Raw genomic sequence first — 21,333 nt, forward strand, 5'->3', positions numbered from 1 at the left:
GTGGGTGCCGCGCAGCTCTGCCTCCGCAGCCGCGGCCTTCAGTGGCGTTTGCGGGCCTCGGGGCGACGGCAGGAGAAGAGGGCGCTCCTCAGGCCTCTCCTGGGCGTGCTCCGTCCTCACAAAACTCGTCCTCCGCCTGGGCTAAAAGTTAACTCGGCAGCTTTAAAAAGCCACCTGCGGGTACCGAGGGATGGAAACCTCCCTGCTGGAAGCCTGGCTGGGACGCGGCGTGGCGACTGCCCCGTGCCTGCGCAGCACGGTGGTGGTGGGCTCCCCTGCGCTGGAGCACTGACAAAGCAACAGCTTCCCCCCCCCCCCCCCTTTTTTTTTGTCCTTTGCTTTAGTGCTTTTCCCCCAGAGGTGTTTTAGTATGACGTTGATTTCTTCCCCTAGCGTTTAACGAGCTTGCTAAGGGAACGAAGTGCCTGGACGTGGCAACCTCGGATGTTCAGTCCCCTCGGGGCAGAAGCGTGACTGCTGGGTAAAGCGCTGGAGGGGCACTGGGGTGACCTGAATTACCAAGTTTTTGGCACTGAACCAGGAGGTGGCTCTACATCTGCTGCCGGGGCGATGAGGGTGCTTCTCTCCCACTGCAGATGCTTCGGCGCCTTTAGCAGCAGCAGCGACCGCAGCTCGGGCAGAGTTCAGACAGCGATGGTCCCAGGGCTCCTTGTCTCACTCCACTGCGCGTTGCTTCCTTTCATAGCAAAGGAACTAAAGCCCAGGCAAGGTGTTCGAAACACAATTTTTACTTAATCCAAAGCACAAGGGAGACAGCCAAGCTGAACCAGTTGGTGACAGAGTGACCACACAGCGCACAAACTAGAAGCATAGGGGCAGCTGCTATGGCACGAGCATGGCTGAGCTGGAGGGAGCTGCCAGAGCTATGGTGAGTAGGTCTGAGGCCACACGGGATGGGGCAGCCTGTGGGACGTCCCTTTCTGGTGACCCAAATCATGCACAGCCATCCAAACAAGGAAGGAGAGAGCAGGGCTCTCGCCCAGTGAACAGAGTGACTTCCAGCCGAGGCCTGAAAATTCCTGAGCAGAACCACTGAGCGCTTCTTCCAGCTCAAGAGCTTTTGCTCCCCGTGCGGTTCGTGGCCTGGACAAAGCTGCCACAGGGTGCTGTGGGGTGAAGCTCCTGGGGGCCCTTGGGGACACTGCGATCGTGGACCCAAGAGCCTGGTGCAGCCACCTCTGCAAACATCCCCAGCACTCCTGGGATGTGACGCTGCCTTGTCAGGATATCTCCCGGGGAAGGTCAGCTTGGTAGCAGATTTCTGTCCTGCTTATATTCAGCAGCTGAGCATTGGCCACAGATGCAATCAGCTCTGCTGGCACTTTTCCGTTCCCGATTCTGTCTGAGGTTACAGCTCAGCCGTGCAGGATTGATCTGCGCAGTTATGCTCTGAGCTGGGCTGTGCAGGCTGGGGCTGCGAGATGGAGGCTTTGTCCTTCCCTTCCAAGAGGGATTTGGCTTTTATTTAGTGGGTAAGTACCTCTGTCAAGAACGTGCAGCACACACTCTCAGAATTAAAAGTAAATCTATTAGATACTTTCTGAATTATAAGGATTAAAAGGGATTTCTTTAAGGAATGCAGCATTTTTACATTTTTTTTTTCTTTGTCTTATTTTTTTTTCTTTGTCTGGAATGGTATTTGCAAGGGAACAATGAAGACTTTACAGACCCTTATAGACTCAAATTTTCTGAAGTTTTGCATATAGATTATATTTGGAGCCATGAGGCTATAATTAGGATAAGACGAGGCTTTTGTCACTAACATGTCACTGATTAAAAACCCATATAATAGAATCTCGGATGACAACAAATACATTTTAATAGCAGCAACATAATTACTGAGAGAGACTGATACAGGGCAAAATTAAGATTGTTTAGGTATCTTCATACTTCGTTTCTTCCTTCAAGTTCTTCAATTGCTTCAAGTGCTCATTTCCCAGACTCATAATACTGAGATTGAAATAATCACCAAATCGGCAGAGGATCTGGGGTTTTCTCATCTGGTTGTTGTGCTCTGTACTCTCAGCTTTCCCTGATCCCAGGTTTTCACCTGGAACGGCAGCCCAGTGTGATGTCTCACAGATCCACAAGTCAAGGTCTGACGGGTGGGGAGTCAGCAGGTGGCCACCTCCCTACGTGAAAACGGGGAGAGTTTACACACACAAAAAGGAGACCTTGGGCTCTGCAATGCTTTAGGCTGCTGGAGGATGCCAAGCAGATTCACTTTTTGGATCAGGATCCCTTCACTCCTCAGCATTTTGGCTGTGTTGCAGAGACAGGATACATTGCTATTCACTGCGTTCTTGGGCTATCTGGTCAACCGGGCTCATCTGTGGATCAAATCCGTCCCAGTACCATGTAATTAATAAAATGGTAGACCACAATTATTGACTCATTAGCAATAAAAATTATAATATGCTCTGACCTCTACGAGAAATCTGCTTCTTTGAAGATAAGACCTTTATCACAACTCTCTTTGAATAAAAGGAAGAGGAGACAGACTTGTGGCTCCTCCTTAAATGGAAGGAAAGTACCCCCCTTGCCTCCAAAAAGGTTTGGAGTAGAAATTAGTAAGAAACACTGGGACTGTTTGTTCCCCAGTGTGGCAGGCTGCCCAAGACTCAGTAATCGGTTCTGCCCCATGCGACTCTCTCGGGGCTTTTGAAGTGGCTCTTGAAGTGAATTGGACTGAAACAAGACTAAACAAGACAGCCACAGAGTCAATGCAGCCCACTCCTTGCTTCTTCCCGACGCGGCATGAGGGATGAGACCCATGTGCGTGGGACGAACAGATGTTGCATGAAGCCAGAATGTGCCACCCTGGATGTGCCACCTAGCCAAAACACCCCAAATTAAGCTTCTGTCTTTGAATCCACATGCAGAAGCTGAGTTTAGGGTGAGACAGCACTGAAAATTCCTGTTTGGACAGACCCAACCTGTTCTGCTCAGAAGTGTGCTCAGAGTCACAGAGACAAGCCAGTGCTCCAGTTGCATCGTATAAAGTCCATCACGGTGCTAACGCTGGCTAAAAAAATACATCTATATCAAATTGTCCTTGCAGCCACCTTCTAATTTACATAACAGTGCAGGTAGCACCAAGGCCTTGCTGCCATGGGGTACAGGAAGCAGAGGACATGCCAGAGTACCCTTTGCAGTTTGGTGGCTGTGCTATAGTCGTGCTGTACAGTCTCGTTCTGCCTCGGAGGAAGCCTCTGGCAGGGGATCCTGTCTAGCAAAAGAAGGGGAAAAAGGTGGAAAGGTTTAGCTGAGACTGAAGAAGGGACGGGGAAGCAGCCCCTGGACCCCAGAGCAAGCTCTGGGCAGGTGAGAACAGCCCCAGTTTGCCCAGTGCTGCCCAGTTTGTTCCCACTCTGCAGGCAAGAGCCCACGCAGAGGAGGGATGGAGGCAGAGCCCCAAGCCCTGCACCGGGTGCTGTGCTGGGAGCTGCCAGGAAACCAGGAAACCGATCCCGTCACCTCAGGAGGCTTCTGTTCCAACACAAAAACCACTTCCCCAAGCGCGTTCTCATTTCAACCTGGAAAAAAAAACCACGAGGGCTGCATTCTCAAAACACAGTTTGTGCTTTGTCCTCAGGGACCTTGCCAAGGCCCCATCCAGCCCGGCCTCCAACACCGCCCGGGACGGGGCATCCACAGCTCCTGCGGGCAGCCTGTGCCGGCCCTCAGCGCCCTCCCCCGCGGCAGGTTTCCTGCTCCCGTTTCCGATTCCTGCCCCGTTTCCTCACGCTGGCCCAGGCGGCCAAATGGCTGCTGCGCTGGGAGGGGGGGGGGGGGGCCGCGAGCTCCCCGCCCGCCCGCTGAGGAGAACGGGGGCCGCGCCGCGGGCCGGGCAGGCGCCGCGGTTGCCATGGCGACACGCCGCTCATCCCCCCCCTCCCGTCCGGGGGTTGCCATGGCAGCGGGGCAGCCAATCGGCGGCCGCCACTGCGGGCGGGCGGGCGGTGGGGGGGAAGGCGCGGGGGAAGGCTTTGCCGGTGGCGCCGCCGGAAGTGGCGGCGGGGCCGGGCCCGGAAGTGCGGCCGGCGGGGCGGTAGGGCCCGGAGGGGCGGCGGGGACGGGACGGGACAGGGCGGCGGCGGCTGTGCCTGCACCTGCACCTTAAGCGGCGGCCGCGGCAGCTCCAGCTCCTCCTCCTCCTCCTCCTCCTCCTCCTCCCCCTCCCGGTGCGGCCCGTGCCCGGCCGGAGCGCGGCCCCCGGCCCCTCCCCTCCCGCCCCTCCCCGCGGCCCTGCACGGGAAGATGGCGGCGGCGGCCGGAGGCGGCAGCGGCGGCGGCCTGGGGGCGTGGGGCCGGCCCGGCCTGTGAGAGCCGCGGCGGGGCGGCGCAGCGGCGGCGGCTGAGCGGCGGAGGATGAGCCTGCTGTGCGCGCAGTATCTCCGGTGAGAGCCCGGCCGGGGCCGGGGGGCGCCTCCTGCCGCCGGGCGAGGCCGCGGGGGGCTCGGGGGGCTCCGGGCCCAGCCCCGCCGCGGGGCCGGGGAGGCTCGGGCCGGGGTCCCCTCGGCGCGGAGGGGAGCGGGGTCGGTCCTCAGCCCCCGTCGCTCCCTGCCCCGGCCCCGCCGCAAGGTCACGCCGTGCCCCGGGGCGGCGGGGAGCTGCCGGGCCCTGCGGGGCGGCCCTGCCGTGCCCCCGCCGCCTGGAGCTGGGCGGCTGGGAGCGCCGGGCGGGACGCGGGGCCCCGGCCCTCGCTGAGGGCGCTGGGGGCTGGCACCGCCCGGCTCCCCGCAGGCTCCCTCGGCGGGCTCGAAATGCTTTTTTTGTCTCACAGCTGCGGGAAGGAGCGTCCTGAGACGCCGGTGGCCTTTCGGTGTCTGCGATGTGCTGAGGGAGGGGGTGTTGTGCGCCTCCCAGCCTTCCGGGGCGCCTCGTGAGAAAGGTGTAGCGCTACCAGAAAGACATGCTGGCTCCTTCTGGAGACTTAAAGGCCTGGGCAGGTTTCTGGAGTGGGTTCCAGGGGGCTTTTGTATTTCCCAAACAATTCGTGTCTACTGTTGTGAAGCGCTTCAGCTGTGTCTCCGTGCTGATTCTTCAGATCCATCTCTTCCTCTTCGTCTTATCTGTGCCTGCCTCCCCGGTGGTCTAGATCCCAGCTCAAGCACCCGCCCCCTAAAAGTAGTTGATCTTTTGTCTAGTAGCAAGTTCACAAGCTGTTTTTTTTTTTCTTTCTTCAGTTAGATCTCTAACCTGCGCCGTCTTAGCTGCTTCTTCCATTTTTCCAGACACTTATGAATACAGGGTATAAAACGTCTGTTGCTAGCTATGCTCTACGGGTACAAGAGTCGCTTTAGCATCTGCCTTAATAACGTTGCAGCTCCCCCCGTGGCTATGAGCCCCTGGCTGCCTCGTGTTCCTGCCAGGCAGCGCTGCCCCAGCCGCATGTGTCCTGCCCAAGGCACCTTCCTGCAGCGCCAGGCTTTCTCTTGGCACCCCTTGTTCTGTGCCAAGCTGGAGATCCTCCTCGCCTGCAGCATGTGGGCAGCAGTCGCCTCTCCCTGCTAACTTTGCTCCCCTGACGGCGTAGCTCAGCCTCTAGTGTATTTTCTGACTGCTCTGTGTTTGTGTAGTGCCTAGTGTAACAGGACTGAGCATCTGGGTGCTAATACCTTACATCTGGTGATTCCTATGTTTGCTACCACAAACCTGATCTTCTCCAGAAAAAGGAAAAGAAAAAAGGGGGGGGGGAAGCCCCCAAAACTTTCCAAGCAGTCTGTAGCCGGTAACGTGCGCGTTTTCCCTCTGCACAGCGTTTGTTTCAGTTCTCTGTGGAGAGGGTAAGCTTGGGGGCAGTTTCCTTAAATCTGCAAAACGCCTTTTATGTCCACGGCAGCAGTACTGTGTATGTTTAATTCTTTGATTTGCATAGGGCAGAAATTGAGCTGCTGGGAACTGGATGGCTGCAGCCCAGGCGCGTGAGGGAAGAAGGCCTCAAGCTCTCAGAGCCAGGTCTGTTAGTCCTCTGCCTTACAGAGGAGGGCATCCTCCTTGCGCCAGCATTGCAAGCTCCGTCCGCATGGAATGGTGAAGGAACAGATAGACAGAGGATAATGATACAAAAAGGTAGCTTAAAAAACGTTGAGCTGAGTAAAGGTGCGGGGCAGTTTGTCTCTGCTATCCCTTCGTAAAGCTAATGAGGGACAGAAAAGTTTGTGTGAAAAATCTTTCTCTGTGTATTTGAGGTTCAGGTGGGAGAGAGCTGAATATCTGAGGTGACCGTGTAATGCTTGAATAACTAGTGAAATAATGACTCTGCAAGAATCAAGAGACACCGGAGAGAATGAGCAGGGAAGAACGGGATTCTTGGCCAGAGTGCCTTAACTCCTCCCCAACCAGCCTCTCGTTTTCTGTGTGTGTGTATGTACACGAATCAGTTGTTCTAAAATGCCGCTCTTAAAAGATCACGACCCTTCAGTAAGAGTGCAAGAGCTGAGAAACAGCTGGTGCTCCTGCAGAAGTTTTCCAGAACGAGCAGAGAAGGTCAGACTTAATGTACCCCGTCTCTCTAAAGTCCTTTTTCAAGTCATCTTCGTATGTCGTGAGATAGTGCTGGGGTCTTCGCTTTCCTGCTTGCAATAGCCTTTTCAAGGTCACCTTTCAGGAGTACCGGGCTGCGTTCTGTCTCTTCTGAGTTAAGTTTCCTAGGTACTTCTCTTGGGTCTGTCTCAGACACTTCACAAAGATCCCTCGATCTAGTCAGGTGAGCAAAAACGTCAGAAAGTTCTTTCAAAGAGCTCTGAGGAGAGGGGCAGAGTTTGCATCTCTCTGTTCAGGTGAATGCATTCTCAGCCTGGTGTGTCTGATCTGGCTAGAAATTCATGCTGCCTGGGGGGTCTTCCAGTATTTTCCATATATCAAACTGATCTTGTGGGACAGGCATCTTAAAATAAGCATTTCATGTATCCTGCTAGCTACAGAAGGCACTTACAAGCAAATCATACTGCCGATGTTAATACCAATGAAACTTCCAAGTACTTCCTTTTTAAAGACAGTATTGAACTTGAATCCACCTACTCCTCTTGTCTTTGCTCTAAGGAAAGAGCTTCACTGCCAGTTCTGTGTGCTAACATTCAAAGTGTAGTCAACCTGGGCTCAGAAGCCTAGCAGTTTGGCAGAGATGTGACTGTCTGGATTGTGTTTTACAGAGCTATGAACTTCAGTCTCAAGTTAAGTGTGGCATTACTCTGGTAAATTGTGGCTTTTAGCACTATGTAAACATAGCATAAAAAGTGCCTGAATTACAGGGTTTGAACACTGCTTAGAAATCCTGGTGCTGACGAACCAGGAGGCAGTTTCCTTTAGTCTTAGGATGAGGCTATAACCAACTTCATTAAAGGTTTGACTGCTTTAATAATTTAAATTGTGGCTCCCTTTTCAAAGACTCCTCAGTAGCTCCATTTACTTCTGCATCGGCCGTGTCTCTGTGCGGTTGCTCCGTTGCTGTCTGCCAGGCCGTGACACACCTCTCGCAATGTTTCTTCCCTGTTCGTGGAGGAGGGCAGGAGCAGAGGTAATTTAGTGCTGCAGCCTTCGCGTGTGAACGTGTTCTGGTACCGATCCCTGAGGAGGAGGATGTAAAACCGATGTTTGTCAGAGCCCGAAAGGCACAAACCAGTACTGCTTGAAGCCCAGAGCGAATCCCATGAGACAGGCAGGGTCAGTTAACTAGCTTGAGAGTATCTGGAAGGAAAAATGTTAGTAAACGTCAACTCGGGGTTAACAGTCCAGCGATGCATGGCTGTAGCGTGCCGCCTGGAGCTGACGGGGTCGCTGGGGCTGGAGGTGACCTCAGCAGTCCCTGTCCTACCTCCCTCTCCAGGAGGGGCGGCCCCGGTGTCGCAGCAGGTTGTTCAGGGCTTGACAGCCTCTAAGGAAGGAGACGGCCCGTGGTGCTCCTCCTTCGTGTTGTCTGAACCTTGCGCTCGCTTTCCTGCCACGTGCCGCTGCCGGCGGCCTGGCTCCGTCTGCTCATCCCAGCCCGCGGGCTCGTGGCTGCTGTTGCCCCCCAGGTTGCCTGCCCTGAGGTGGGTGAGCGCAACCTGGGGTTTCACAGACCTCGCTCTGGCTGATCTACAGTCCTTTGTGACTTGTCTTCACGTCCACTGGGTCTGGGAAAGTTTTCCCTCTGTCTTTTCTATGTTCTGCAATGATTAATGCTACTTTCGCACGTTGTTTACTCTTGGATTTTAAACGGGAGAGGAGTAGCAGAGAGGTCAGAAAGCTGCGCTGGCCTTTCGGGAGGCGCTTCTTAGCAAGGTGTTTTCTCTGGGGAGAAGTAAAGGGAACAGTGTTCCGTCTTTTTTTGTCCATACGAGCTGTTCCCGGCACTTGGTAACTAGACTTACCGCCATTATTTAACATGAGCAGCTATTCTTCAAGGCAGAGGGCAGTGGTTTTAAAGGCAAATAAGATTGATGATGAGTACTGCTTACTGCAGGTCTACAAGCTTTGTGTGGTGACCTATGAAGTAAAAAGAATTACAATTAAAAAAAAAAAAGAGACATTAAGCAATTCCCCCAGAGCTACCAGCTAGAAGAAACCCTTCCTGCTGCAAGCCCCCAGACACGCACTGTGTCCCTTGGGTCTGCCCGCTCAGTGCGTGCCAGGCAGCCGTAGCCGAGCAGCTCCAACTCCCCCCTTTTTCTTCTCGTGGGCTTTTTGGGGATTTTTACATCCTTCTGCCACCCAGGGGCAACTTGTGCTAAGGTCGCACCATCTCTCGTAGCTCTTACGCTGTGTTCTGCCCAAGGAAACGAGGCTCCTGTGCATGTCCTGCTTACCAGCTGTCGCTCCGCTCTCCCCAGTGGTTTTGATGAAGTTGACCCATCTGCGGAGGGGCAGGAGTCTCGGTGCTGACCGTGTGTGTGGAGCTTGAGCCTGCGCCGCTGCAAGGTCCTGTTGGGGCAGACAGGGAGGCCGGGCCCAAGTCCTGTGGGCATTCAGGGACTGGTGGGCACGTTTCGGCTGGCATGGCTGGCAGGGAGGTGGCTCGGTGTGATTGCAGGCAGGGGGAGAAGGCCGCAGCGAGCAGGTGACTTGGCCCTTCTTCCTTAATCCCTGGCCTGGCCAAGGGCTGGCCATCTAGAGAGCTGCTGCTGCTTGTAGGAGCACCCCACTCTTCCTCTCGGCCCTGATTCGATGGTGTACGTTTTGGGCCAGGTCTCCAGAGAACTGCTTTATTTCCTCTTTTTTAACCCCCTCCATTTAACTGGGCTATGTTCCCCAGTGCCATTCATCAAGGTGCTGCTGACGGACGGGGGGAGCTTTGCGCACGGCAGGAGCGAGGCGCTAACAGCAAGGGGCTGCTGCTCCTGGTGATGTAGTGCTCGTTGTCACTGACCTGTAGCAGTAGTAAACAAAGCCCCATTTCCTAGGACATGTGAGCCCCTGCGTGCCCGTGCATCGGTGGTGTGGCTGTCGCAGCGGTACCCCAGCTTTCAGGCCGGGCTGAGACCCCTCCGTTTCCTGCTGCAGCGCACGGCCTGTGGCGGTCGCTGTTACTGCGCTGTGCTTGGGGTTACTGCGAAGCAGCGTTCCGGTGACCTACAAGTGCAGGTAGTGTAAGTAAAGCTGCAGCTGTATTTATTTATTCGTTCTTGGCTGTAGGGACGACTCTTGCGGCAGGTCTTGTTCTAACCTGCGTATTCCTGCCTGGTTTGACCTGTGCTGAAAAGGAGGGGGCCCTGTTGTGGCAGGGTAACCAAGTGGTGCTTCCCTGGAGCCGGGAGCGGGGCTCTTGGACTGAACGCAGCACTTTGAACAGGCTGTCCCTTTCCCCGAGTGCAGGCTTGCAGAGGTTTTGGGTTAAGTTTCTTCATTTTAGAGCAGGGTGAGAAGATAAACTTGCCTGTTAACATCGACTTGATGATGGCTTAGCTTGTTTTATTTCAGTACTGAATGTAAAGCATACCATGATATTCAAGCTACTCATAAAATCCATTCCTTCTGTCTAAAGAGTATCGTCCTCACAGGAGCTTCATAACGAGTAGCCCTAGACTTCTCCGATGAGATGTGTGTTGGCCTCCGAATAATCTGATTTGGGCGCTGAATTGTACCGTTCCCTTCTACATCAGGCCACCTAAAGCTTCGTTTCATTCCATCTACCTGGAAGGCAGAGCTCCTGGGTTTGCAGCTCTGGCTGTTGCGGGCATCGTGATGCTTCCCGCTGGAGAAGAAGAGGCCGGCTGGAGCCGCTGCTGGGTGCCCCTTGGGCTGACAGGGAAGACGGCGGCTTTGGATGGGTGCCTCGCCTTCTGCCCTCCCTGCTGCGCCTGGTGCAGGAGAGGAGGGATCGCGGGGTGTGCGTGGTGGCTGGGGAAGGAGCAGAGGGGGGCCTGGAGCTGCTGAGGGCCCTTCGTCGCTGCTCTCGGGCCTCCCAGCAGAGATTCACTTGTGTGAGCAGACCCGTTGGAGCGAGGGGCGGTAGTAAGGAGTGGTGCTGCGGGGTGAGCCGGGGGCCGTGGCTCTGCCCTCGGGCCCTGGTTTCTCGCTGGCCCTTACAGGAGGGAGCACTGGTGGCCCTTCGGCCTGCGCCCCGGGCGCTCGGGCTGCGGGCAGCGTCTTGTCGGATGCAGTCTTACGGTTAGCCTGGTTTCGTCACCACTGCTCACAGTGCTGCCTTTAGGCCCTGTTTCCAGGCTTGTGTGGCCGCTGCTGCTCTTCCCACTTAAGTTTAAGAGCTGGAGGAGCGGTTCAGGTTGCAGGCTTGGTGTCTTCCTAGACAACCAAAAGCGGTGGAAATTGCTCAAGCAGTGTCTGGATATTGCGTATTTCAATTCCTCCAAGCTGTATTTGCAGCTACCCGTTCAGATCAACGTAATGCTGTGAGGTAAGATGGAACAAGAGCTTTTGGAGTAACGTTAGGCCTGCTCTCTTTTCTTTCTGTATTCTAGTATGACATTTCTCAGATTATTCACACTGGCTTCTGCACTCAAGGGATTATCGTAAGGAACCAGAAGGCTGAGGAGTCTCTTGGGATTGTTACCCTGCTGTGGGCAACAGGCCGAATTTCACTGATGGGACTCAGATCAGAGATACCCTTGAGGTACTTAGGAGTCCTGCTAGAGTTAATTTTGTCTACCACCTGTAGGGGGGAAAAAGTCATTTTTCTGAAAGTACTTATAATGTCTCTCCCTCTCTGGAGATATTCAAGGCCTGTCTGGACGCCTACCTGGGCAGCCTGCTCTAAGGAGCCTGCTTTGGCAGGGGAGTTGGACCCGATGATCTTTTGAGGTCCCTTCCAACCCCTTCGATTCTGTGATTCTGTAATACATCAGGGGTCTGTTTCCCATATTTTAATTTCATTGTGTTGTTGAAAATACCTTCTAATGCTCAGCCCTATTGAACACTTTGCTGCTTCATCTAACACTGGTATGTGTAAGTTGATTTTGTATATTTTTTCCCCTTTCTCTGAAGGAGCTAATTAGCTTCATTACAGCTAATGTCAGGAGGGGAAGGGAATGAATATGTGACAAATCAGTTGGGAAGACCATCTTTCAGCCCTTTGGTCTACGATAATCCCTGAAATTCTGCTACCGTGTTCTCTGCTGCACGGCCAGCCTCCTGGTATTTGCTTTGCCTTGGTCGCTCCGATTTGACAAAAGCACGTGGGTTCTGCTTTGTGGCAGGCAGCTGTGCCATGTCATCTGTTTTTAAACCAGGGGTTCCTGGAGCCGCTAAGGAACCTTTGACAGACTCCAGCTTCGGTTCTTCTGCAGTCAGCGAATGTTTGTACCAGGGCCTTTGAGCATTTGTACTCCTAATTTGAGGTACATTTGGGCCATTGAGAGGGGTCTCTAGGGCAGTCCTTGTAGACCAGCCTCCAGTAACTAAAAATAGAAGAGTTAATCATCTGCTGCTGTGAAGAGGGGGAGAAAGAGGGAGACTTGCTTGGCTCTTGCCTAGATGCTAGGTGTCTGTCTCGAAGCGGTATAAATGCTGGTAGAGGACGATGCAGTGACAGAACTGCTGAGGAGAGGGGCTTGATCTAACCAGCTGTTCCTCGGGGGGCGGGGAAGCAGGTCTGTTTTTATGAATGTCAGTAAGAGCAGCCTTTGTCACTTAAGAAGCGTATGAAAACAGAAGCAACTCTTCCAGCTTCAACATTCAGCCGCAGTTGCTAGTAAAAAAGGAAATGTGATTTCATTTTGGATAGAAATGTGGGATTCAGGGAAGGCTATTTTTTGTGTGGGTTACTGATTATAAATGAAATGATTGAAAGATATGGGGTAAACTTCTAGTAAAAATCTAGGGGGGATTTTAGTTTGTGTTATTACCATCAATACGCATGAAGTTGAACCTATATGTAAAATCTTTAACTAGAAAATAAGTGATAAAGTGCTTAATATGGATTCTTACTACTAATCTGAAGTAATACAGAATACTTTAATTTAGGAGCATGTCACGTAGGGTATGTAAGGGTGTGAATTGTGGAGACTTTGCTACCTGGTGCATACGTCCCTGTATTACCTCGTTTTTGAGATGGCTTTAGTTTTGAAGCAAGCTGTAGGAGTGACAGGGCTTGGGGCAAGGTCAGGGGTAGGGAATCGTGGCTCGCAGGGTGAGCTGAAACACCTGTCTTCCTGGTTTTGATCTCAAAGACTGCAATAACTTCTACAGCTTTAGGCTATCCCAAAAGGTATGTCCGGTATCTTTCTCGTGAAGATACCAAATGCTTCCTGATGCTGTCTGGGCAACTACAGGCTATTTTGGTAGCTTCCATTGTAGCCTGCTGGGTAGAAGTGAGCATTAAAAAAGGTGCTTGGTGTCTACCTGTAACATTATGTTGTGTATGTAGAGTTTAGGGATATTGTCTCAAAACCAGGTAAAATTCTGCATGCTTGGCATTGAAGATAGTTATAAAAATGTATCTTACGTGTAACTGTTCCTGTTAACTCCTGAAATAATTCTTTGAGGACTATGAAACTGGCAACTGCTATGCTGGAGTTTTTCAGATGCGGTCCAGGAGTAGCTTGTGTTTGAAGAAGACCTCTGAGCCTTGAAGGACTTGGCTGCGGGAAGCCTTCTCTGTAGGGCTGACAGTACCGTCGAGCATATGGAGCTCAGATTTTGAGGCTGAAGCAGCATGATTCATGTGGTTTCCATGCTTTTCTGTCAAATGCCAAAACGCAGTGCCAAACTATTCTATTTTCCAATTTGTTCTAGATGTGCTAGAATACTCCACGAAGTGTTTGTGCGGTGACAAGGTCCAAGCTATTGTGGTTGTGGAGTGAAATGCCAGAGCTGAGCTGGCTTCTGCGAGCGGAGCACGCGCGGGCGTTGAGCTAATGGCCTTTAATTACGCACTCACGCCGGATCTTTTCCCGGCACGATCCGTTCTTACTCAATTTGCAGCAGAGATGCAGGAAATGCCGGCTCGGTGTAAGGCACGCTGAGGTTCTGCGGGGCCAGCGGGGTGGCTGGGGCGGGCTGCTCCGGCGCAGGGAAGCGTCTGCCTCTGGAGGAGCTGGGAAGCACACGGCACGGTGTTTTGTGGGTGTTTTGTGGGAATGGCGGGGTGAGGGAATCGCATGCCTCGTCTCTGGACGTCCTTTCCAGCCCTGGCATTTTTTTCCCCTCGGGCTGGGGGTTGTAGCCCAGTGCTGTGGAGCCTTTTCCCCAGCCGTTGCAGTGGGCGGAGTGAGCGTGGTGAGCAGCTCTGCTCTGCGTGAGCTGCTCGGAGGCAGTCCTTTTTGGGTCTGTATCTGAGGTGTTGAGACGTACGCTTGAAATACAACGATTTTTGTAAAAATGGGTAGTCCCCCAAAGCAGGACTAGCCGTAGAAGTTACCGATTTGCTCAGAAGCTTGCTCCCAGCTGGCTGGTGAGTTACTGAGGCCGGAGGGGTGCGTTACAGGTTAACTGGTGGCACCGAGAGCAGGGCAGCTTGGTTCAGAGCCGGTCCTGACCTGCTGTGAGCAGAGCTGCAGGGGTACGCTGGGCTCTGCGGCGGAGCTGCACCGCTTTGGCCAAGGGTTAGTTACACATGTTGGTTTTCCTCGAGACCCATTTGGCTCCAATTTGCACTCAGAAACTTCAAGCCGCTCAGTTTCTAGAGAGGGGCAGTTCTCAGAGCAGCGTATCCGTGCTGCTCCAGTCCTGAGCTCGTAAAATGCTCCAGCCCCAAGCTGCTGGGGTCGGTTTCTCTTCCAGCTGAATGCAGACAAGAGAGCAGCTCTTACGCCTCCCAGAGCACGTAAATTTTGCTGGGGGACTCCCGAGTTTTGCAGCCCATCCGGATGGGGAGTTGCACGGCTCAGCCAGGAGTTGGGAGTGTGGCAAGGTAACAAAGCCTCCTTCCCCTAGCTCCCTGCAGCTCACACAGGTACTGCGAGACCTCAGGCTGTGTGAGCATTCGTCCAGCTCTGTAGGAAATAGTGCTGGTTGTGTGGCCTGAGGTGAGAATTTAATGTCCGCATCCTTTTTTTATTCGAAATTGCTGTGTGTGTGTTAGAGCTGCATTAAACCTGTGATAATAGAGGGTTCACCTCTTCCTTATTTCCGTACTTTTTGGGAGGAAAATAGTTCTGCAAATACGCTCTGGCTGAAGCGCGTTTCAAAACAGTTCCCTGGGAACGAGAGCAGGGAGCTGCTGAGGAGGCTCCTGTGCCCTGCTGGCAGCGATGCACCGATCAGCCGTGTCTGACAACGAAACGGGAGCTGTCATCCTCCCTGACTGGTGCTCAGTCTTCGGTGCTTCCAGAGCGCCGCGTGCATTGAGCTCCAAGAGACTGAAACCAACCTCTGCGGTGAGGCCTGCGCCCGGGTGTGATCCCGGTGCTACGTGTCACGGCTGGTGGGAACCTCGCGGCACGCTCCGTGTAGCAGAATGCCGTCCCGCGGCGGCCTCCCCTGACACTTGTTGCGTGCCGCCTGTCTGCGTGGATGTTTTACTCGCACGACAGTTACGTAATCGTGAGGTACGAAAACGAACGCGGTTGGGCAGCGCCTTGCTTCGTACGCCTGTTGAGTGGCTGCAGTGAGTAACTGAAACGGCAGGAACTCCGCTGGCAGCTTCCCGCTTTCGGAGGCCGTCAGTACCGGGCTGTTGGTCCCGGTGTTGGTGCTCGGGAAGGCATCGGGCTGAGCGCCGCCGAGGCTGTTGCAGTCGGCTCGTGGCAAGCGTGGGCTGGGGGCTGCTCGTGCTGGCCGCTGATGGCCGTGTTCTTCTGTCTGCTGCTCGCCTGCTGTGCAGGGGGTAATTTTGGAGGCAGGGGGGCCGCAGCGAACCCTGCACGTTATCTCTTGAGCTACCGGCGGAGGCCACGGGCAGCAGAGACCTGCAGGAGCTGCAGGTCAGGAAGGAGAGGCTGCGGGACGTCCAGGGGCCTACCGGTCGTGATGCTCTGGGCTGTTTTCTGTAATCCTGGGCACGGCTTTCATAACGCAAAAGCTACTAAAAGGAGTTGAATCGTGTTCACTTACTAACGTTTATTGTCTGTGGTTTTTCCGGCCCTTAGCAGAAATAAAGATTTTCGTAAGTCAGTGACTGTGTTATAAAAAATGACACTGGCGTAGCCGTGGATTACTCGAAAGAGAAGCTAATTTTGTGTGCTTTAATCAGGGTGGGTCTCAGACAGCAGAGAAAGTGGTGGTGCAGGGAACAGAAGCGTGTTCAGAAAGTCGTGCTGCTGCTTCCCCCTGCTCCGAAAACCTTGTGGGAATGGCCCCAGTCCGGGTGCACGCCTCTGCCATCCCACGTGGGTGCTGTGCTGAATATTCCTGGCGGGTCGGGAGGGAGTGGGGCTTGCTGATCTTTCTCCCTGGACCCCGGGTGTTCCCCAGGGAGCGGTCTGCGAGCGGCTGAGCGGGGTGCAAGGCGGTCCTGAACTTCTGTGCCGTCACACCCCAAAGATTGCTCGTCCAGTGGGTGGCATGAAGCTTAAGGGGATATCTGAGCAGGTTGTAGAACCTGTGCTAAACGTTTGGCTGCTGGCTTCTTCTCAGCTCAGCTGCAAACCTGACTTGTCAGCCAGTGCAGCAGTTGTGCTCCTGTAAGGATGCTGCTCACAAGAGTGTTTCCTGAGAGTGGTGTTCCTTTGTTGAGACTTCCTTTTAGAGGTATTCCTTAAAGAAAGAAAAGAGATTCGTATCTTAGTGCCAGAAGTATTAAAAGTGCCATTTGTCCATCCAGTCTTTTATCATTGTGCCTTTTTGTAGTTATGACTGCTTTTAATCCCTGGGTAATTCGTTCCTATTTTTTCTATAGTGCGAGCACTGCCGTGGTTAGCTGAAGAGCTCCGCTGTCAGCTCCCACGGAAAGGAAGGTGAACACAGGGAGGGCTTGTGCTTTTCTTCCTTCCCCTCAACCACGAGCGACACCCAGGTAGAGTTTATTTTTTTCCCATGTCTCCAGTAAAACAGTATTCCAGGTAACCAGTAGGTTGAGGTGGAAAGTTAACAAACAGTACAGGCGATATTTCAAAGCAAGCTTTAGAAAACTCAGGTGAGCGTACCAGAGCTAGTCTTAATGCTCTCTGCTATTCCTTGCGAGAGCTTTCTTGCTTTCTTTTGTCTTGCTTCTAGTAGAGCCTGGACTCGGAGAAAGGGAGTAGATAAGGTTTTAAAAAAATAATAATCCTATTCTGTGTCCCCTTTCTCAGCTCCCTCCTGGCTGAGGTGGGAATAAGGTCACAGAGCAGGGCTTGCTATGGAGAGGGGCTGGATTCAGGTGGTGACTGCTTTGCTTTAGGATCTGCTTGCAGAGTTGGCTTTTTAATTGCAGGGTCACACTGTGCAGAATTAGTTGTCTGTGTGGCTGTGATCTGCAGCCACAGCCTGATAATGCCATTGATCAGAAATTTAGCTGCACCCTGCGCTCAGCTGCCTGTGAGAGTAACAGTAAGCTTTAAACCAGTTAGCGCACACAAAAACACCTGGTAGATGTCTGCTGCAGGTGTTCCTTGAGGAAAATCATTGCTAAGTGCATGAAGACTGTGCTTTCAGGGCAAAAGGAGCATTTCACTGGGTGATTCAGCCTGAGGATCTCTTGCTACGTCAGGAAGAGCCGACATCCCCAGGACCCGTCGGCTTCAAAGCAAGCAACTCCAGCCCTTCGTGGTCATTCAGTGAGGTGGTGACACTGGCAAGCTTGGAACAGTAAGAGGAACAGTAAGAACTACCTCAAGAAACCCAAAGCTGCCTGAAATAATTGTTAACAGTGCATATCTGATGCACATGTAAGTGAAATCTCTACACAATAAATAATTCCCTATAGCACGGTGAAGTCCTGACTCCATCCAGTCGCCGTTTTTAGGTGAAGACGCTTCGGGCTGCTAACTGGAGCTCCTGGCTGAAGCCTGTAAGAATTGCCAAGTGAAGAAAATGTCGAAGATGGGGTTTATCCGCAAGTACCCCAGTACTGTTTTTCAGCTATACAAATATTTTTGTGCAGTCCTGAGACTGCCATAAGGCTGTTTCCCTTCAGCAGTTCGTGGAGACGCAGTTACTGTCCACAAAGAGTTCAGGGAAGTCGGTTGTTTCTGAAGCATCTTGCAAAAGCCAACCTCTGGCAAAGCTTACCAGCTGCAAACTGTTAGTGCCCAGCGAGGGCCTACAAGCTGCTGATAAAGCTCAGTATTTTAGCAAGTGTTGGTGGTTATTCTTAGGGATGGGAGGGAGAATGCTTATTGCGCTGAACCGGTCAGCCCTTTTTAACAGACAGAACTTTGGACGCGCAAACGACTGCAGGTACAAATGGTCTCCTCAGTGCAACGTGAGGGGGTTTAGACCAGCCCCCTTCTCCCCTACACCTGCTGCAGAATATTGCTGGTGCAGTGCCTGTGCTGGTTGGGTTCCCTAACGCTTTCCCCTGCCCCAAATCAACACCAGCGTACTTTAAAACAAAACAAAAACCAAAACCCAACCAAAACCAACGCACCAATATTCAGGTACTAAGCCATTATGATTTTTTGTTGAAGTTAACTCTTATTTTGAGGAAAATCGAATAGAGTAGTTGCTCGGTGTTGCTTTGGAATTCCTTCTGCGTGAGCATTTCCACCTGTTGGCGTGGTTAAACATTTAATAACAACTTGTGTTAAGTGCATCTGGCTTTCTTGTTAATATCTTATCATAGAAAAGTGACCTTTTCTCCCCCAAATGAAGAATCCCCTATACTCCCTCTGTTGCTCCCTTATCGGTGTGTGTGTGGGGGGGGCTGGGATTTGATAGGGGAACTGAAATAGTTGCTGATGCTTCAGGGCTGCCAGGGGAAAACCAAATGGAGTTCCCCTTCAGGCATGGTGGAAAACAGCGTGCTGTGCTCAGTGTTCCTGCGAGGCTGGGAGTTTTCATGGGTTTTGTAGGACTTGTGCCATCACAGATCTTACCCAGCTCCTCCTCACCGTGTAAGAGAAAGGAGTGTGGGGTAAACGAATCTCGGCTCTGGCCGTTCTGCCCCTCGGAAGCAGCGCGTGGCAGCGAGGCAACCCAGGACAGCTGCTCTGAAAACTTGGGCTTCGTTTTGTTTGCTCTCCTGTGCTCGGTGATGAAGCTGGTTAACAAAGCTGTGCTTCCCTCAAACTGCTGCTGCCTCCAGTAGTTACAGCATGGTGCGTGCAGGGCTGATTTTTTTAAATTAAATTGCGTTGAATTATAATAAAACCAAAGAATTTGTATTGAAACAAAGATGAGCTGGTTTGGGGCAACGATAAAATGGATTCTTTAATTTACTGCTACCTGAAGGGTCTGAAGGCAGATGGCAATGAGACGGTTAGAAAGCTTGGTTTATAAATGGCAACATTGGAGTTCATAAGAGAGAAGTGATGGTCTGGGACATGGATTTAAGTGTGTTGGTGTCTAACTAGCTGTTACACAAAGGCAGTGCCTAACAGGTGCTTAGGAATTGAACAGAAGGCTTTTGTCTTTGGGCTTTGAGCTAAAACACCGGGCTGAGTGTAACTGAGTAGCTAGCACAGCGCATCAAGCTGTACGTTCTGACAAAGACGCCTGAAATATGTTTGAACTATGTTTTGTGTTTTTTGGCTTTGGACTGACAAACTGGTCAGGAAGACGTGGCCTGAAGACAACTGCTGAGGCAAGCCAAGCAGGGAGCTGCTTCAGAATGGTCTTGAGGTGATAAAATGTAAGCTGCACCGAGTTAGCTGACAGGCAACACGCTTTTGCAGCAGAGTGAGTCATTCTAATGCAAATTCAACATGAGCTGGTTCAAGAAAAAATAGGGATAAAAAGATCTTATTGCCAGATGCCTGATGAGACTTGCAAATGAGGAGCCATTTGTGAACCTCTTGCAGGTATCGGTGGCCACGGTGTGTGCCTGCTGGGAGTCCGCAGGCACCAGCAAAGGTACTTCAGGTACTTGGCCAGCGAGGCAGAGCAGGTTTGGTACCCGGTGTGTCCTCTCTTGCCCTATCTCAGCCACTGTGGGTGCAGGTGTTTTATTTGGAGGTTATCTTTAGGTGGAAACAAGAAGCAGCATGCAAGTGTGAGACCAGCCTGACTAATCCCTTTGGCCTCGAGGAAGTATTGAAATAACTCCTATGCATCTTATTAAAAATTATAGTGATAATCCCTTTAGCGTGTAGCGTGTCGCAAGCTTATGAAATATAAAAGGCAGTTTGCTTTACAGCTGCTGCTGAGATTAGCATTAAAGGTATTTGAGGACTGACTTCCAAAACTGACTGAAAAAAATTTTGGTGTAAGTTCAGGCAAAAATCTCTTTCAGCAGCAGCTCTGGGGAGGGGCTACTCAGTAGTAACAAATATCGAAGGCTCAGGCATCAGCATCTTCCTTCACTCGGCCAGGACCAGCCACGCAGGTGGGGCGATGCGTGTGCAGAGCATCTATCAGCAGCGGCACTGACTTGGTGCAAAATAATTCTCCAGGAAACAGCTGGCCAAAACTTTTTTTTTTGGGGGGTGGAGGAAGCCTTCATAACGGTGCTGTTTGCATTTCTCCATCACAAGGCTGGTAGTCGCAGGTGGTCCCATGCGGGCAGTGCCAGCGGAGCAGCGGCTGGGCAGAGCCCGTTCCTGGGAGGGGAGCGTGGGGCTGGTGGGGGCGGCGCTGGGCGTCCTGCTCTGCAGGAGTCGTGGCTGCCTCAGCTCAAAGGAAAGAAGCCTGCAGAACCGGCGGGTGTTCCTGGGCGAGCCAAGCTGTGTTATTGCCTTGGCTGGCTGCTAAGAGCAGCAAAAAAGATAGCTGTGCACCTGGCAGGGCCAGCTCTGTCTCGCTGCTGTTCCTAACCTGCGAGCCGAAGCATCGCCAGGCTGCCTCAGCTGGTGAGGCAAGTACAGCTTTCCTTTTGGCACCGGTGAAGATATTCTTGATGAAAGCCCTCGGAGCATCCCATTGCTTCCTGGGTGGTGCTCTGGTGCCTCGTGGCCAGTTGCTGGAGGTGATCTTGCATTTAATGCAGTCAGAAGGTTGGTGAAGGGGCCGCCCGGTGTGTGTCTTCCCAGTGAAACACTGGGACTCGTGTGATAACTTCTTAATCCTGATGTGGATCTCAAAACCTTTTCTCATCTGTGGTGAGGAGGTGGGACCCAGAACAACCTGAGAAACTCCTGTTTTTATAGTCACCACCATTTGACATTGGTGAGAGCGCGCGGTTGTTTGTGCAGCCTCCCCGGCAGGGGCAAGGAGGAGCTTTCTCCTGGCCCCAGTACTTCCCAAGCCTCCGTGCTAAACCCAGCACAACTCTCCTCTCCAATGCATTTCATGTGTGGCAGGGTGAATTTCAGATCCCTGCTTACAGGTAAGCAGGTATCGCTTATGTGGCAGGACGCTGCTGCCAGACAAAGTTTAAAATGCAGTGTCAGGTTCTTTATATATATATATATATATTTTTTTTTTTTTTTGAAAGAGACTTAATCTAAGCAGGAGAAAGTGAACTGTTGACTTGTATTATGGTATGAAAGTAGAAGAAATGCTGTTTAGCAACACTAACTTAAATCCATAATTCAGGGGATAAACTATATGGCATTTTAGGTTATAGGCAGCCCTTAGAGGAGCTGGCCCCATGTTCTCTACTACCTGGTGCATGAACGTGCTTTAGCATGATTTGATTATTTTGATCGGTCTATTTCTAATTTACTGTTTTATTGCTTTCTTACAGGCAGGCAGAAGTCCTGAAGGCTGACATGACAGGTAATTGCCTTTGTTAGATGGTTGATCTAGCTAATAATACTCGATTTCTGTTTGTTTTCTTTTTGTATGTTCCTTATGCTTACCATTCCTAAGAATCCCCTGGGAAGTATGTGGCATTATGTTAAAGGCTTATCCTCTGTATGCAAATAAATATAGTCTTAACAACTGTGCTGATCTCTTTGATGTCTAAAATAC

The 21,333-nt window shown here is 52.2% G+C and overlaps 1 protein-coding gene across 7 annotated transcripts in view; it reads left to right on the forward strand.

Annotated features, from left to right (window-relative positions):
* The first annotated feature begins 4,038 nt into the window (after positions 1 to 4,038).
* SMG7 (SMG7 nonsense mediated mRNA decay factor) overlaps positions 4,039 to 21,333 on the forward strand; it is a 51,327-nt gene continuing 34,032 nt past the window's right edge. For 4 of the 7 annotated variants that reach the window (XM_083846562.1, XM_083846563.1, XM_083846566.1 and 1 more), the window contains exons 1-2: positions 4,039 to 4,421; positions 21,107 to 21,138. In XM_083846562.1, the coding sequence (XP_083702688.1) occupies positions 4,393 to 4,421; positions 21,107 to 21,138 (61 nt within the window). In that variant the 5' untranslated portion in view covers positions 4,039 to 4,392. Of the gene's footprint in view, positions 4,422 to 16,240; positions 16,358 to 21,106; positions 21,139 to 21,333 lie in introns of all 7 variants that reach the window. The other 3 variants (XM_083846565.1, XM_083846568.1, XM_083846567.1) reach the window with 3 other exon arrangements.

This window comes from Anser anser, assembly GCF_964211835.1.
Source record: "Anser anser genome assembly, chromosome: 8".
In the NCBI taxonomy this organism is placed as follows: domain Eukaryota; kingdom Metazoa; phylum Chordata; class Aves; order Anseriformes; family Anatidae; genus Anser; species Anser anser.